At 55.9% G+C, this 17,898-nt stretch overlaps 1 protein-coding gene across 5 annotated transcripts; it reads right to left on the minus strand.

Moving 5' to 3' along the window:
- Positions 1–709: 709 nt before the first annotated feature.
- RASL10B (RAS like family 10 member B) lies at positions 710–12,276 on the minus strand. 5 transcript variants are annotated; one of them, NM_001445417.1, is given in 4 exon segments: positions 710–3,191; positions 3,702–3,826; positions 8,582–8,944; positions 12,016–12,267. In NM_001445417.1, coding segments are annotated over 3 exon segments (612 nt in total). In that variant the 5' UTR covers positions 8,798–8,944; positions 12,016–12,267; the 3' UTR covers positions 710–2,920.
- Positions 12,277–17,898: the final 5,622 nt, after the last annotated feature.

Genomic DNA, 17,898 nt, shown 5'->3' on the forward strand with positions numbered 1-17,898 from the left:
AGCCCTTCTCTCCTGGAAGCAGCTGTTACATCAGCACCACGGACAGGGACAAGGCCACCCAGCACAGGCTCCTTCCGGCAGGACTTTAAAAAACTTTGCTTTGCAGGTTGGGAAATGGCATCACTGAGGAAAGAGGGATGGTTCTTTAACACCTCTGCACCCAAGGAGTTACGACCAGGGGGCAGGGGTGCGGCTGCAGAGTGGGAGAAAAGACAAGAGCAGAAGCTGGGATTGAGTCCACTTAGGAAAGGTTTTCCAAGAAAGTGGCAGAGGGACATGTTATGCTTCTCCTCTGGATTTTTTTTTTTTTTTTTAAGGGCCGTGCCTTCTGCATATGGAGCTTCCCAGGCTAGGGGCTGAATCGGAGTTACAGCTACCAGCCTCTGCCAGATCGTTAACCCACTGCCAGGTCTTTGACCCACACCACAGCTCATGGCAATGCTGGATCCTTAACCAACTGAGTGGGGCCAGGGGTTGAACCCGCATCCTCATGGGTCCTAGTCGGGTTTGTTGCTGCTGAGCCACAACGGGAACTCCTCCCCAGGATGGTTCTGACCAGCTGGAGGGTTCTGGGGCGGGGCCTGGTGGAGAAGAGGCGTCCCAAGCTCACCCTCTTTCCCTGCATTCCCCCAGCTGACCTGGGCTTTGGGATTCAGGCCCTGTAGGGAGCCCCTTCCTTCCCACGGCAGGAACTGAGCCAACACCTTGGTACAGAAACGAGGGAAAACACTCCCTGATTTTTAATCTGACTTCCGATCACAGCGCAATGGGTGTCACACACGCTTCCAGACCCTGTGGTGGGAAACCCTGGGGGGGGGGCGGGAGAAGGACAGAGACTCAGAATGGGGGCAGAAGGAATCAAAATCAAAGATCTGGGGTAAAGCGGGGGTTGGGGCGGGCGAGGGGGGCTGGCCAGGCAATACATTCCAATGGCTCCCACACGGGGCAGCCCGAGGCCTGGGTCCCTCACCCTCACCTCAGGTGCCTCAGAGCTGGAGGTGACAGTGATGGGGCAGGTGAGGTGCTGCCATCCCTCACCCTGTCCCCCTGGTGAATCAGGGAGGCAAGGGTGCAAGGGATAAAAGGGGGGCAGGCCCTCTTCCTTACCCTCCCAGCCACTCCAATGTGTGGGGGAAGGGAGCCACCTCCTCTGCTTCAGAGGGAGGCTCAGAGAGGGTAGGTCACTTGCCCAAAGTCATGCAGCACAGCAGGGACCAGAACCCCAAAACACTGGACTGCCCAAGGTCAGGGCAGTCACTGCCGCGTTACCCCCAGTGAGTGGTGGTGGTGGGATCACCTGGGGGAGCAGAAGGGAGAAAAGAAACTTCCTCCTACACTGGATCCAGATGATGGTAGCCACCTGGGACCCCTCCCCCAGACTCCTCCCCATCACCACTCTGGGCTACCTGGTTTCCTGGTCAATGCACCACAGCTTGGCTCCGTCGAGGCTAGATTGTTCTCTCTGTCCCTCTTCTAACAAGGGGCCTCACTATCCTCCCACCAGAGCAGGGCTGAGGACTCGGTCTCAAGGAGAACTTGACCAGGAGGCAGGGGGTTCGCACCCATTTCTCCCGCCCTCCATGTCCCCCAGTAATCCTTCAGGCCGCGCCTAGTAGCTTCATGATTTTTGTTATTTCTAAATCGGTACAAAACTGACAGTGATCAGCTCCGGTGACAAGAGGTAGAAACTGGCCAGGCAGCCGGAGAAAATGGGGCGGAGTGAGTCAGGGCATCGGGTAAACCGATGTTGGGACAAGAGGGCATCAGATCCTGCAGGGCTTCCGTCGAGGGGCGGGGATGCTGGGATATCTCCCCCAAGCACAGGGGTCCCTGTAACGCTTTTCCTGGCTCGGCCCCTCCCCAGATTAACCAAGGTAATCTGAGATTCAAGGCAGGCTGGGGTCCGGGGCAGTCCAGTTGGGGTCAGATGGAGAGAGAGTCTGCACTAGCACAACCTGCCTGCCCCCTTCGGCGCCCGGCCCATCACCAGCCCCCACGCCCCAACCCAACATTCAGCCAATTTGGCAGCCCACTCAGCCCAGAAGGGGACAGCGGGCTGGAACCTGGCTTCACGGAAATAAATCTATCCTTTGGGTCACTCTTTCTCCATACTCTGTCAAGGAAAAAAAAAAAAAAAAAAAAAACTAACCCAGGGGGTGATCTGGCTTTAGGGTCAGGAAGGGGGTGAGGGGCACCCGGCAGGGACGGACCATCGAGTTAAGGCTGGAAGGTAGGTTGTTGTGTCTCTGGGGGCTGCTGGGTGGGGAGGTCTCCCTGGAAGGGAGAGAGCTCAGCCTTCTCCCCCTGACTGATCTAGGACCTCAACCGTCGGACCCCAGCTGTGGTCCTTGGGCCACCCGCATCTCTCTGCCCTGTGCCGGTGGTGCCGACGGTTAGAAGGCTGGCCTCACAAAGAAGCTGCCAGGATCTGCGACAAGGGGATGGATGGAATGAGAGCCCTGTGAACGAAGCTGGAGGTGGAGAGGGGCACTGGAGGGTGGGTAGGACAGCTGAGGACCAACAGACGCTTGGACGGACAGACCCGGGAAGGAAGACGCGGGGCAATGACGGACACACTCTCCGGAGAAGACCGGTGGGGACCCCCCCCTCCCCCGGCCGAGGCAGCACCTCCCCACCCCCACGCTGCATGTCACGTGCTCACCCCTAAATCGCCAGAGGCGGCGGCGCCCCTTGGGGCCGGGCCGGGTACTGCACTAACTACAGCACGACCGGCGGCCGTCCCAGGAAGACAGGCGTGGGAGAGCGGGGAGGACGGGGCAGTTAAGGGGAAGCGCCCTCTCGCCCTCGGCCTCTCCGGGGCAGGTGCGTGGCGGCGGGGGCGTTTCAGGCCCGACGGTCGGAGTTCTCTTCCTGCCCCCTCCCGGCCCGGGCCTGTCGGGTGCGGCCCGCGGGCGCGGCATCACATGATGGCGCAGCGGTTCCGGCGCAGCGCGCCCTGGAAGCGCAGGGCGGCGTGCACGTGTTTGCAGCGGGCGCAGCCGACGCTCTTGAGCAGCTCGCTGAAGAGCAGCAGGATGTGCCAGTTGTACTTGGCCGAGCACTCCACGTAGCCACACTTCCAGGTTTTGCGCACCAGGTGTGACACGTTCCAGCGCGGGATCACGCGTCCACGCTGCAGGTCCCGCTTGTTGCCCACGATGATGATGGGCGTTTCCGAGGTGCCGATCACCCTGCGGGGCGAGGTGGGAATCTCAGAACTCCACCGGCCGCAGTGAACCCCTGGGCCTCAAGAAGGGTGGGCTGTACCTGGTCCATACTATTACCACCATTTGTCTGTTCCAAGCGCAGCGCTAGGCCCTCGAGGTCCTTATAGCCTCTAACTGGCACAACTGATCCAAATGATGGGTACTACTGTGCTTCCCATTTTACAGATGAGGGACCTGAGCTTACCTGTTAACTAGCTTAAAGTCATGCAGCTGAGGGGCCCTGGCAGTTTCCAAGAGACTAGTTCTTGTTCCAGACCTTCTGCTCTTAACCACTGCACTAAACTAGCCACCCCCTGGTAAGGGTCCCAAAATAGGTTAACAGAAATAGGGACAGCAAAATATCCTCTTTCTGAGCGTGTGTGTAGGGACCAGAAGGCACTTCGTCTATTTCCCCCCACTGCGCCCTTTTCATGGGAAGTGGCCAGCACTGGGGCATCCACTGAGGTGGCAGTGGAGTGTATCCTGGCCCCTCACCTCGTCTCTAGGATCTGCTGGCGGATGGTCTTGACGTACTCAAAGCTGTCAAAGCAGCAGATGTCGTAGACCAGGATGTAGGCGTGGACGCTCCGGAGTCCCCTGCAGCAGGCATCTGCCCATTCCTACAACACCCCCAGCCAGTCCCAAGGTCAGAGCAGCCATGAGGGCTCCCCTTGCCTCCAGCCACACACAGCCCTCTCACTTGCCATTGAACCCCAAGCCTCCCGCATTCACCCATCTCCAGGAGGCCAGGCCCAGGGTAGAAGGGAGGAGCTCAGGGCTGTGGCTTCCCCGTCTGCAAGCCAGGAGAGGGCAGGTCGCGCTGCCTGACCTCCAAGGACACTGTCTGTCCTGTGCACACCTGGAGCTGAGATCGGCCTTGTTTCCTATTCTGTCCCCCATCCGTCCCTCCAGGCCTTCAGTACCTTTATCTTATTTAAGGGCCGCACCTGCAGCATACGGAGGTTCCCAAGCTAGGGGTCGAATCGGAGCTGCAGTTGCAGGCGTACAGCACAGCCACAGCCACGTGGGATCCGAGCTGCATTTGCAACCTACACCACAGCTCACGGCAATGCTGGATCCTTAGGGATCCTTAAGCGAGGCCAGGGACTGAGCCCTCATCCTCATGGATACTAGTCGGGTTCGTTAATTCCTGAGCCATGACGGGAACTCCCCTTCAGTACATTTATTCAGTGCCTCTAAGAGCCCAGATGTGAGCTAGTTGTTGGACCTGTTGAAATCCTACCTTCCCAGATCCCTCCTCCTCCAGGAAGCCTTCCTGCAAGCAGAGGACCAACCATTCCCTTCATCTCCTATGTTCTTTTTTTTTTTGGCTTTTTTTGCTATTTCTTTGGGCCGCTCCTGCGGCATATGGAGGTTCCCAGGCTAGGGGTCGAATCAGAGCTGCAGCCGCCGGCCTACGCCAGAGCCACAGCACCTTGGGATCCGAGCCACGTCTGCAACCTACACCACAGCTCACGGCAACGCCGGATCGTTAACCCACTGAGCAAGGGCAGGGACCGAACCTGCAACCTCATGGTTCCTAGTCGGATTCGTTAACCACTGCGCCACGACGGGAACTCCATCTCCTATGTTCTAAGAACAGTTAAATTATACCTTGCTCAGAGCTGCTTCCATCCCCAGGTCCCCACTTCTGCTGTGAGCTCCTGAGGACCAGAGCCAGGCCTGCCTCTTTTTTTTGTTTGTTTGCTTTGGAAGTTCCCAGGCCAGGGGCGGGATCGGAGCTATGCGACAGCAACCAGATCTGAGCCGCATCTACGACCTACACCACAGGTCACAGCAACGCTGGATCCTGAATCCACTGAGCGAGGCCAGGGAGTAAACTCGCTTCCTCATGGGTCCTAGTCAGGTTCGTTACCCACTGAACCACAAAGGGAATGCCTGGCCTTCCTCACTTTTACATACAGCCTCTTCTCCCTCGGTGGCTCACACTGTGTTGGCTCTAGGCAGGTTCTTTAATTACACTACCTAGACCAGTGAGCTCTCGGGGATCCTGAACCCCCCCTGGTCCGTGCTGGGATTAAACCCAATTCCTGCCTGCAATGCTGCCCTCAGACTGCTACCCCCATGTGCCCTTTCTGTTGGCTTTGCTCTGCCCTCAGGGTTGAGAAGAAGGCCCAAGGAGAAAAAGGGTGCGAGTGGATGCCTACGGGTGGCTGCTGTAGAGCAGGGCTCCCGGGCGGCTCTAGGGAGATGGGACTTCCTGAGTGCTTGTGGCAAATTCTCAGGGAGGGGCTGCAGCTCAAGTTGAATAGGCCCCTGGCAAGGCTGAGTACGCTAAAGAGACGATTCCTTAAGAGATTAATTAGCTAATTAACCTGCCAACAGATGGGAATGGCAAGGGCAGTAGAAGGCAGCCAGGGAGTGGAAAGAAGGGGCTCCCTAAGGTGGGGTGAGGCAGAGGCCTCCCAGAACAGGGGGCATTAGGGTTTTCTCTAGGAACTAGAGTCCTGGCAAAAAACTAGAGGGAGGAGCATCTCCTGTGCCAGCTTATGAGCTGAAATGGGGTAAGGGCCAGGCATGGAGGACCACGGCTGGTTCTACACTGCAGGGACAGCTTAAACCGGGGAAAGACTTTGGTGGCAGTGGTGGAGAGTTAAGTCTGACTCCAGAAAAGCACTTCCCAACTCAGAGGCTTAGAAGCTGCTGCAGTGCAATTCTCCAGGGAGATGATGTGGCATCTTTTCTTTGTGCTGAGTTTTAACTTTGGTGCAGGGGCAAGACGCTGAGGACAAATCTAAAACCACCGTAGGAAATCATGAACTGGCTTCCCAGGCCAGGAAAGACTGTATCTGCTGGATACAGGGACCTCTGGGAGCTTGGGACCCCCGTGCGTACCCCATTCCTCCCCCATGCTGTGCAGCGAGTGGAGATCAGCTTTGCTGGAAGTGGGAGGGATGGGGAAACAGGCAGAGAGGCTCCCACCTTCTTCCAGCTATCTACTGGGGGGAGGGAACAGCTGCCAGCCTTTGAGGGTGACAGCCCCACCTCTCCCCCAGTGTGCTGCCTCCTTGAGGGGGGCCTCCAGGCTGCCTCCCACCCACTCCTCTCTGGGGGCTCCTAAAAGGGAGAGGAGGAAGGCTCCCCATTGGCTGGGTTGTCCCTTCACCCCTGATTGAAGGGAGGGAGCCAGAAAACTCAGCTTTCTTTCCAGCTACTCCATGCAGCATTCCAGATGGTAAAAGGCCATCTTGGGGCTGTGTCAAGACAGAGAAGGAGCAATGAAAACGGAGTCCAGTTCCAAGGACAGGGGAGCTGAGGGAGGCTCAGCCACCTGCATGCCAACCATGCATTCACGGCTCATTCCTCTGGTGGGCTACACACGCCCTCTAACCTCAGCTTCCTTCTCTGAGAGGAGGAGCGGGGCTGCAGAAACAGCTGAGACTCAGGCCCTGGAAACGCCACTCTCCTGGGCTGGATCTCATCTGGCATTGGGGAAGGATATATTCTTATTTCCAGACTGGCCATCGGGATTCCAGGATTTTTTATTTGATTTGGGGGGCATGCAGGATCCTGAATCAGCATTTCTTTGCTCACAGTCCCTTTCTTGTGCTCCAGGAGTGAAGTCTTGGACATCCTGGAGAGTCCAAGACTCAGGGTCAGTCAGGAAGATATAGAGTCCAACGATCCAACAGAAAGATGGACGAAGGGATTAATTGTTTTCAGAAAGAGAAAGGCAAAGGCCCCTCAACGGACGAAAAGCTCACCCTCACTCATCATCAGAGAAGCAAATAAAAACTACACTGAGACCATCATATCTCATTTACTGGATTGTCAGAGATCCGAAAGTTTGGCATACCCTCTGATGGCTTAAGAGGAACGTGTGCTCATGTAAACATCCCTCAAAGGAGCATAAAATGTGCGCCTTTATAGAAGGGAAGGGGAATCTGGCACCTTGCAAACTCCAGTTGCATTTATCCATTTCTTTTTCTTTTTCTTTCTCTCTCTCTCTCTTTTTTTTTTTTTTTCTTTTTAGGGCCACAGCCATGGCACAGGGAAGCTCCCAGGCTAGGGGTCGAATTGGAGCTACAGCTGTCAGCCTACACCACAGCCACAGCAACGCAGGATCTGAGCCATATCTTCAACCTATGCCACAGCTCATGGCAACGCCGGATCCTTAATCCACTAAGCGAGGCCAGGGATCTAACCTGCATCCTCATGGATACTATTTGGATTCATAACCATTGAGCCACAATAGGAATGCCTGTTTTTTTTGTTTGTTTTTTTCCCACACCCAAAGCATTCAGAAGTTCCCGGGCCAGGGATCAAACCCGAGCCACAGCAGTGACAACACCAGATCCTTAACCTGCTGAACCACAAGGGAACCCCTGCGTTTATCCTTTGACCTTGCAATGCCATTTTCAGAAATCAATCCCACAGATATACTTCCTCATGAACAAAGTTGCTATTACAAGGTATTCATTGCAGCACTGTTGAAAACAGCAAAAGTTTGGAAACAACTCACTTCTCCAACAAGAGGGGACTTGATAGTACATCTCCCCAGTGGAGTACAGTGTAGCCATGAAAAAGGAATGGAGAAGACCTCTAGATACTGACATAGAAAGATCTCCAGGTTGTAATGTTGAGCCACAAAAACAAGGTGCAGAACATTTGTGTTTGTGGGTCCCCCCCCCTTTTTAAGGGCTGCACCCTTGGCATATGAAGGTTCCCAGCCTAGGAGTTGAATCAGAGCTGCAACTGCTGGCCTACACCACCGCCACAGCAATGCCAGATCCAAGCCATGTCTGCGACCTACACTGCAGCTCAGGGCAACACTGGATCCTTAACCCACCGATTGAAGCCAGGGATTGAACCCGTATCCTCAAGGATACTAGTTGAGTTCGTTTCCACTGAGCCACAATGGGAACTCCCCAGAGCCCAGAATATTAACAGGCACCTAGTGCTCCATGCCTTTCTCCCCATTGCCCCTTACCTGCCCAAATCCTACTTAGTTGAGACATCACCTCCTGTCACCCTGCCCCCCAACACATTTTAAGGGCTTTCTTAGCTCTCTGCACCCCCTCCAGTCATAGCACTCATCAAAGTATGTAACTGCCTTTTTGTCTTCTCACCAGACTATAAGTTCCTTGAAGGCAAACTGCACATCTGTTTTGTGCACCATTCTTCCCCAGTGCCCACCACAGAGCCTGGCACACATTAGAGGGTCAAGTATTTGTTGAATAAACCAGTGCACAAATGAAGGGATTCCTGGCACCGCTGTAAGCAGGGTGGCCAGTGCAGCCCGGAGCTCTCAGAGGCAACAACAGGGCCGGGGCCTGGAGAGGGGTGGCGTCCAGGGTCTCCCAATCCCCCCGCCTCCTGCCCCCCCACCCCCCCCACCCCGCGGGCCCTCCTACCTGCAGCGTGTTGACAGGGAAGGCGCTGATGGGCGGGAAGTCGAGGATCTGGAGGTCGTGCACGTGGCCGTTCATGACGACAGCAGGCAGGTAGAGGCGGCGGGCGGTGGTGGGCACGCAGACCTCGCTGAACTCGTTGTACAGGAACTGGCGCACGATGGCACTCTTGCCCACGCCTCGAGCCCCCAGCACGGCCACCCGGTAGGTGGAGACCATGCCTCCCGCCCCGCTCCGCCACCGCGTCCTCGCCGCTGCCTGGGGCTCCCCCGGGCTGCATATTCCAGGGGCTGGGGGCTCAGCCACCGTCAGGACCAACCATCGCTGCCCTTGCTCGCCCTGGGCCCTCTGTGGCCTCCACCTGGACTGGGGACAAGAGGTGGGCTTGGTGGGCTGGCTTCTCCTTGGACATCCACCTTGGGGACCTTGCCGAAGCTGTTACTGCCACTTGGGGTGTCTTCCCTTTCTCAGAACGCCATGCGGTCCTTCCATAACCTCCCCATCCTTCCTGCCATCAGCCCTGCCAATGGAAATCAATCTTTCTTTTTTTGTCTTTTTAGGGCCACACCCTCTGCAGATGGAAGTTCCCAGGCTAGGGGTCGAATCAGAGCTGAAGCCAACAGCCTCTGCCACAGCCACAGCAACTTAGGATCCAAGCTAAGTCTGCGACCTACACCACAGCTCACGGCAGTGATGGATTCTTAACCCACTGAGTCAGGCCAGGGATCAAACCTGCATCCTCAGAGTTACTAGTCAGACAGGAACTGCTGGAAATCAATCTTTCTTGACTAGTACTATGTCCTGATTTTTGGCCAGGTCTGACTTCCACACCCAGGCAGGCTGCAGAGCAGAGTGGAAAGAGCTCTAGAACTGGCTTCAAGTCCCAGCTTTCCCAGGGAGCCTGGGGGCAAGGCAGCAACTCCTCACACTCTCGGTCTTCTGTCCTGAGACGAGGCCAGTGTGTCTCAGTGGAGGTGCTCCTGGCAATTTGCAGAGACAGAATTCTTTACTGAGGAGGACATTGACACCCCTGGCTGCCAGGATGTACTTGCCAGCAGCAGCCTCTAGGGACCACGATGAGACCACCTGCGCTCTCCCTGCACTTCCAGGCGCCCTCAGCTGAGAACCCCTGGACTAGATGGTGGCTTTGGTTCTGGAGTGTGACACCTGTTGCACACTCGGCATGTCCACGTGGTTATCCTTCGTCACTACAGGTGACAGGTGTTCCCACCTTGGAGAGAAGCCTCGGAGGGAGAAAGACATGAGCCACTTGCACAGCTGGGAATGGCAGCTCTCCCTTTCTACAGTGTCACAGTACTTCCGGCTTCCAAGTTTAGTGCTTCTAGCTGGCAAAGGCCACAGGCCAAGGGCTGGGTCTGGTTCTCTGGCAACCCCCTGAGCTCAGAGGGCCTGGCACACAGCAGATGCCCTGGAAAGGGCTGCTCTGGGGTTGGACCTTGATATGGATTCATTAGCTCCTTGCTTGCTCAGTTCCAGTGACTTTCGTCCATATGTCCCAGCTAGATGTGTCCCAGCTGTGGGTCAGAGGGCAAATCACCTGCCCAACCTGAGCCACGTTCTGCACACAGATAAAGTAGGGTCAACAGCCCCTACTTCTGAGATCACCCAAGTAAACCTCTTAGCCAGCTGCCTTCTCCTGTTGAAGATGGTGACCAGGGAGGCTGGTACATGCCTGAGACCCACTGTCTGGGGACTAATCCCAGGAGGGTGACACTAGTGCCTGCTAAATGGGTCCAGGGTACGTGGGTTTGCTGAGTTCCGATGAGGCCATGATCTCCAGCATGTATACATGTTTTCTCTGTGGATGCATGTCCTTTCTGCATCCGCAGAGCTCACAGTGCAATGTCCCTCAGTCCATCCTGGCTGAGGGGACCCAATCCATTGGGCAGGTGCACATACAGCATAGTATACTGAGGGCAGGATTTGGGGTGAGATCCACCAGCTCTGCTGCTCACCTAAAGTGTGATCTTGGATAAGAAACCTCACAGGGTGTTGTGAGGTCACACGGGTAAAGCCCTGTGCTGCACAGAGCAGGTGCTCAATAAACAGTGGCCATTACTATGTATAGGTGTCCTTCATTCATCTAAGGCTTTCCATGATCTCAGTGGGACCTCCTAGCAACCCCGATGGGTCACTGTGCACTGATGCTCATGCACATGCAGTGCATGCGTGTGTGTGTGTGCAATTCTCATTTTATTGACGGTAAAAGCAAAACCAAAAACCCACAAAGGTTTAGGGACATGAAGACCACATAGCCTGTTGAGCTGTCAACTAAGACTAGGACCCCGATCTCCTTCCTGCCCCACACAGGGTCTTTTCTCCACCAAGTACTTAGCTACTTATAAAAGCTCCCAACTAGGGGAAGTACCAGTCCCTTCTCCCCACAAATCCCTCCAGGGCCCTAGGCCCCTCAGCATCCCTGGACACTGTTAGCTTGGCAGAGAGCCTCGGCTGGGTTAATTACATAACCAGCACAAGCAGGTGGGGCGGGGGGCATCTTAGGAGAGGAAGGCAGGGCAATGAATGCAAGAAGAGTCCCTGCCTCTCCCTGGGTGTGGCAACTTAGAGGTAACTAGGAGGTACCCTACCTGCACTTTCTCCTGGGCACCACAGTCCCTGCCCAGAAATCTACGCTTTCGGGGGGAATAGCTGGGAAATAAAATCAGGGCACAGTGCTGGAGCCAAGAAAGGGAGTGCAAGAGAGGCCCCTCGGCTGGGGCCAGCCTCCCGAGAACTCACCAGGCCCAAGTGTGGCCCTGTCTCTGACTCAGAGGTGACTGGTGCCCCCTCCTGCTTCCCAGGCAGGGGTCCTGGGTCAAAGTGTTTATTAATCCAACATCCTCAGCTGGGGAGGGGTGGAAGAGGGCTGTCCGGAGAAGCAGGGCCCAGGCCCCCGAGCCTCCCTCCCCAAGGCCTGTGCTCTGCAGTGAGTCTGCAGACAGCGCCCGCCTGGGGACATACACTGGGGCCACACTGGGGCCAAAGCCTGCTTCTTGGTCCCCTCCCCTGGGCCTGGACACCTGAGTCTCCAGCCCCAGACTGAGGGCGGGGGCTTTGCGGGTCCCGTGGGCCGAGTCACACGTCTGGCCGCTGTCTGTCCCCAGCACATTCATGTGGGAGAGGGTGGGTGGGGGCGTCGGGAGGATACTGAGCTCCCTATGACCTGATTGGTAGGAGTTGGGGTGGGGGGGATACAAGAGCCCAGCCTGCTCTCCGCCTCCAGGACCTTGCAGGCACCCCCCCACCCCAGCTCCAGCTCTCACGTGGCTGCCCCGCGCCGCTTCCCCGCCAGCCCGCCGGCCCCTTCCTTGCTCCTCGCCCGGGGTCCCCCGGCGCCGCGGCCGTCTCCCCCATCGCCCCCCCACCGACCCCCCCCAGGCCCCGGCCCTCCCGCTCCCCCGCCTCCCGGCGCTTACCCGGGGCCGTCCTAGCTGCTCCCTGCCCGGGCCGGCCGGCCGGCGGGGCCGCGCTCCCCCCGGGCTCCGGCGCTGCCCCCCGGCTCCCCGGCCCGGGGGGAGAGAGGTGGGGGCGCCCCCGGCCGCTCAGTCGGGGCGGACTCGGGGCGGGCTCAGGGCGGGCGCGGGGGGGGCAGGTGCTGGCCGCCGAGGGGGTAGGAAACCTCCAGCCCGGCTCTCCCTCCGGAGCGCGCCGCCCGCTCGCGCTGGAAGGAGGAGGAGGCGGGAGCCGGCGAGGCGGCGGGGCGGGCGGGCGGGCGGGCGGGGGGGGGGCGTGCCTGGCTGGCGTTCCGCAGGGTCCCTGAGCCTGACATGTTCCCTTGGCGGTCCTGGACAGATTCTTTTCATCCCGAGCCTTGACCTTCACCCCTCCCGACTCTCCCTGCGGTATTTTCAGCTCTAACCTGGAGGGGTGGGAGAGAGGGACGGAGAGACCCCGCAGCCTTTTGCTTCACTCCATATCCTTCCCTCCCCCCGCCTCCAACAAACACCCCAGGTTCCCTCAGTACGCCTGTCCTTTGACCCTTCCCAGTTCAGTCACTGGACAGGCGCCCACTGTGTGCTTTGCACGGTGTGCTCCAGGCGGCATCCAGACTCTACTCCAACCGCTAGAGGACTGACAAAGGGTGGTCCCTCTCACCCTTCACTGCAGCAGTGAAAGGAAGACAGAGCCGGCTAGCAAAGCAAAGCTAATCCCCGCCCAATGAACGACCTCCGTCCCCTACAAGCACCGCTCCCTCTCCTCTCCTCTCCAGCCTGGGAGACGCCCCCTTTTGCCTGGGTCGAGGGCAGAATCGCTTTGTATTTATTCTAAAACAGGCATGGTCAGTGTCATTCACTGTGGCTAGTTAACATTTAATGAGCATGTACTATGTGCCAGTGTGCTCCCGGCTTTGCTAGCATCTTCAAATTTAATCCTCACACTACTCTGAGGTGGTCTTGTTTCCCCCATTTTTACAGATAAGGCTGAGAGAGGCTGAGTGACTTGGTCTTAAATGAAGTGTAAAATGGAATACAAAGATGGGGGGGCGGTCTGGGGAGTTCCTGTTACAGCTCAGAGGTAATAAACCTGACTAGTATCCGTGAGGGCGAAGGTTCGATCCCTGGCCTCATTTAGGGGGTTAAGGATCCAGCATGGCCCTGAGCTGTGGTGTAGGTCACAGACGCAGCTTGGATCTGGCGTTGCTGTGGCTGTGATGTAGGCCAGCTGCAGCTCTGATTCAATTCCTAGCCTGGGAACTTCTGTATGTCACAAGTGCAGCCCTAAAAAAAAAAGATTGGCCTCCTGCAGAGCAGCCACCACTGAACTTGAACTTGGCTTAGTGCCACAGTTCATTCAGTGGGGCAACCTGAAGCAGACACACCACGGTGCTACAGATAAGAGAAGTTGGGAGCCACTTACAGAGGTTTGAGAAGGGAGTGGAGGAAAGGGGCCTAGGGTCCTGAAAATGAGGAGAGGAGGCTGAGAAGTTGGTTGAGAAGTCACAGGGGCCTTGATTGCCAGGTAAGGAATTTGGACCTAGCCCTGTCTGGCTGGGGAAGCCTAGAAGGCCTGAGCGGTTTTGAAGCAGGACAAAGTGGCCTTTGGGTGCCTGTAGGGCAGGGAGGAGGAGCAGGGAAGCAGGGAACATCTCCCAAGTATTTTAACTCCCGGGACCCAGCATCCGTGCTGTGACTTTCCGTTCTTTTGTTCTTTTTAGTACTCTCAGCCCAGCTCTTCACAGGACCATTTTCCACCTCTCTGCAGGCTCTGCATTTTACACACACCCCCAGTCGCTCCCCATCCTTCTCCTGTCCGTCCACTGAGCCTAGTGGTTCAGAACCTGAGCTTCGGAATCAGGCGGATCTGAATTTAGATCTAGGCCCTACTACATGCTGTGTGACTGGGGGCAGGTAACTTGAACTCTCTGAATTCTGCGCCTTATTTGTAAGAGGGAGAGGTGATCAGCGGTCCCCAGGGCATAAAGGAGCCTGTGGTGTGTCAAGTCCCTAATGCAGGGCCTGGAGTGGAGTCTCCCTGTGTGGCCTTTAGTTCTCCCTCTCTGTTTTGGAGACACAGCCATTCAGAGGGAAGGGTGAATGCCTCCTTGGCAAAGCATTTCCGGGTAGTCTAGAAAGGCTCCCAGGTGCTGGGGCGGGGCTTTGAGAAGGGCCAGGGCAGCAACTAAAACAATTACAGGGCCTAGAAGGATCGAGGCCCTCTCCTGGAGTACCACTTTTGTTCTGGAGACATCAGACTTACTGCCCCTGTGGGATGGCAATGGGGTCACCAAGAAACTCCTAATTTGATTAAATTGTTCAGGACACTGCCAATCTCCCCACTGTATCTGAAAATCTTTCATCCTGACCCTACCCAAAGATCCCGGCTTTATGTCTACTCCCCCAGCCATGACCCTCCATTCTGGTTCCATTTCAGCCCAGAGGGGACTAGAAATAAGAAAGCGTGTAATGCTCACACACACCCAGCGGCCAGGCTGCTCAGAACTCTCACCTTAGCTATGCTAGGGGCACACAAAGCCACAGGTTCATTATGAGGCTTCGCGTGGGTCTGCAGCAATACGTCTTTTTAGGGCTGTATCTGCAGCATATGGAGGTTCCCAGGCTAGGGGTGGAACTGGAGCTGTAGCTGCTGGTCTATACCATAGCCACAGCAACGTGGGATCCGAGCTGCATCTGTGACCTACACCACAGCTCACGGAAACGCCGGATCCTTGACTCATTGAGGGAGGCCAGGGATTGAACCTGCATCCTCATGGATGCTAGTCAGATTCGCTACCCACTGATCCACGACGGGAACTCCGATGATTGGTCATTTAAAGCATTATATTTTCTATAAAAAAATAAACCCATGGTATTAACATAAATGTAAACTGTGCCTGAATTTAAGGCTCTGTTGAGTCACTTTGGTTTGTGGCCAGTCACTTTGGGCTGGGAAGTTACGCCCCTAGGAGCCTATTCTGTGATCCGGAGTACCTCGGTGAAAAAATGAGAGGCTCTGTCCTCAGACTGTGGCTCTGGTTCAGCTGAGGATGCCTGAGGTGCAAGCTGAGGCTCCAAGGAATGGGAGGCAGAGGCCCACCCACAGCATCTGAACCCCATACACGGAGTGGGACAGAGAGAACAAGGACCCGAACCTACCACTCCACTCTTGCTCCATCATAGCCGAGGGTCCCACTGGCTTTCAGACTCTCTGGCGAGATCCTGGGGTCTCTTTTTGCACTCCTCTTTGGCCTGTGGCATATAGAAGTTCCTGGGCCAGGGAACAGACCCAAGCCACAGCGGTGACCTGAGTCACAGCAGTGATAACACCAGGTCTTTAACCCACTGGGCTACAAAGGAACTCCGATCAGATCCTGGGCTTTGACAGGAAGCGGAGAGTGAATGAAACAAGGGAGGGAAGGCCAGGGGCTAGACTTGCACATCGCCCTCTAACACCTACCTGGCGGGGAAGGGGGGTAGTGGAGTTCTCTCAGGCTCAGAATGTTGGGGCGGTCCTGTCTCAAAAGGATCCTCCCGGAAATTAGGTCCATCTGGGTCCATCCAAACCCTAAATTAGCCTTCCCCTTGTTGGCAGCATCAAGAACGGCAGGGCAAAAGCTAAATGAGAAACTGAGACGGCAACTTTGGAGCCAACTCGGAAACTTTTCAAGAAACATCCTTGTTGCTAATAACGTCTGGGGGCTGGTTGGGATTCTAGGATTAGTGTTCAGGAGATAGAAATGGGTAACAACGGGGGAGGTGTGATCTTTCCCAAGTGCCACACCAGGTATTAAAATAAACAGGCTCTTGCCTCCTGGAGCTGGGGGTGGCAGGGAAAAGAAATCTGGGTCCAAGCAAAACCAGAAAAAGCATCAATACATTGAGGTGGGAGTAGGAAGGCTCCAACCTGGGAGTCCTCAGCTGTTCTCTGGCTTCAGATACAATGTACCTGCCATCTCAGTATTTCCTAGTTGCCATGGGGAGTCGGGGCAGAGAGGCTGGCGCGATCTCAGGGGCAAGTCTGCGGCCAGGGTGCCCTGCTTTGGGAGACTGAACACACTGGGATCTGAGGGGCTTAGCAGGGCTGGCTGTTGGTCTGGTGGCACAGAGTGGGGAGGGGCTATCACAAATCTCCGGTGGGCTGAAGGGAAGCTGTAATGTAGCAATAAGGACAGAGGGAGCCAGAAGATTTAATTTTGCCCCACCTCACCTGAAATATGGGGATAAAGCCCTCAATTCACACGATGGGCAGAGACCCGGCCTGAAAGTACTTGAGCCTTTTTCAACTTCTAATGTTTCTACGTGAACATTATTGTAGAAGAGGAAGTCTTACTTGGGCTATTATTCTCAACCCTGCACTTTTATTTTATTTACTTATTTATTTTTTTGGTTGCCCCTGAGGCACATGGAATTCCCAAGCCAGGGATCAGATCTGAGCCGAGGTTGTGACCTAAGCTGCAGCTGCGGCAACGCCGGATCCTTAACCCACTGTGCGGAGCCAGGGATCAAACCTGTGTCCCAGCACTCTGAAAACGCCGCCAATCCCTTTGTGTCATAGCAGGAACTCCTCAACCCTACACTTTTATTTATTTATTTTGCTTTTCTTAAGGGCTGCCCCTTCGGCATATGGAAGTTTTCAGGCTAGGGGTCAAATTGGAGCTACAACACCAGCCTACACCACAACCACAGCAATGCAGGATCCGAGCCAAATCTGCAACCTATGCCACAGTGCACGCCAACGCCAGACCCCTCCTTAACCCACTGGGCGAGGCCAGGGGTCAAATCCCCCTCCTCATGGATCCTAGTTGGGTTCGTTAATCACTGAGCCACAAAGGGAACTCCCTCGACCCTGCACTTTTAGAAACACCTGGGGAGTTTTCTGAACTGTAGCTTGCCCCAAGCCCCACCCAGCTGGCCCAGAAGAATCATCGTCCTCTCGTGAAAGCTCTTGGGTGGTGGTCATTGTTCATCCCAAAGTTGAGTGCCTCTGCCCTAAGGAGTTTCTTGGTCCAAACTGACACTCTTAGCTGGTGAACCCAATTAGATCTTAGTAAGGCCCATCCCCTTTCACATCTTTGAACCTCCACAAAGACCACACTGACCCCATTCCTCCCCAACTATTATTCCGATCGCAACTTGGGCTAACTGCAGCCCAGCACGCGGACACCACCCAAGAGTTACTAGCTGCTGAAGGGTTTGTTCACGCTGTTTGGACATCCATGCAATAAAGGCAGTTGCCATGGTATGCACTGTGCAAAGCACCTTAGCACTCACTCTGCTGGTGACAGAGGTTCAGGGACTTGTCCTGGGGAAATGTGGCATTAGAGCTCTGAGCCCCCTTCCCCCACTTCAGGTGGTGAGAGACTTCAGAGGTGGTCCACACATCAGAAGCAGGGGCTTCTGATCCCACCCGGCTCATGTGTCCCCAGCAGCAGGTGATTAGACCTGAACCCCCTGGGAAGCTTCCTTGAAAGCAGCACTGAGACTGTTCACCTGGGAACATGCAGGCCTTGCAGGCTTCTATAAATTGATTAGTGAAACGTCTTGGGTGAGAGGACAGCAATGAGAAGCTCTGCTGTGCTCGTCTGCCCCTGTGGCTGGCCGGCCGCCCCGGGACCATCTGCTTGGGGTCCTAGCAGGCAACTTGCCAGGGAAGACGGATTGCTCCTCTGAGCACTCCCTGCCCATGGCAAGATGCCTGTGGTGGTGACAGTGATAGGAGGCTTGCTTAAGAGATGTCTCAGAGACACTGGACTCTTCTGCAGGCCAACCTTAAGATTTCATCTGGCTAAATCCCTGGGAGGGCTGGGGAAGGCAAAAGGAAAGTTCTAGTAGCATGGTTTTTAATGCTCCATCCCTCCCTCC

This window comes from Sus scrofa, chromosome 12 (genome assembly GCF_054392235.1).
Source record: "Sus scrofa isolate SSC_HxYL_T2T_F1_AM1 chromosome 12, Sscrofa_HxYL_maternal_Yorkshire_Landrace_v2.0, whole genome shotgun sequence".
Lineage (NCBI taxonomy): Eukaryota > Metazoa > Chordata > Mammalia > Artiodactyla > Suidae > Sus > Sus scrofa.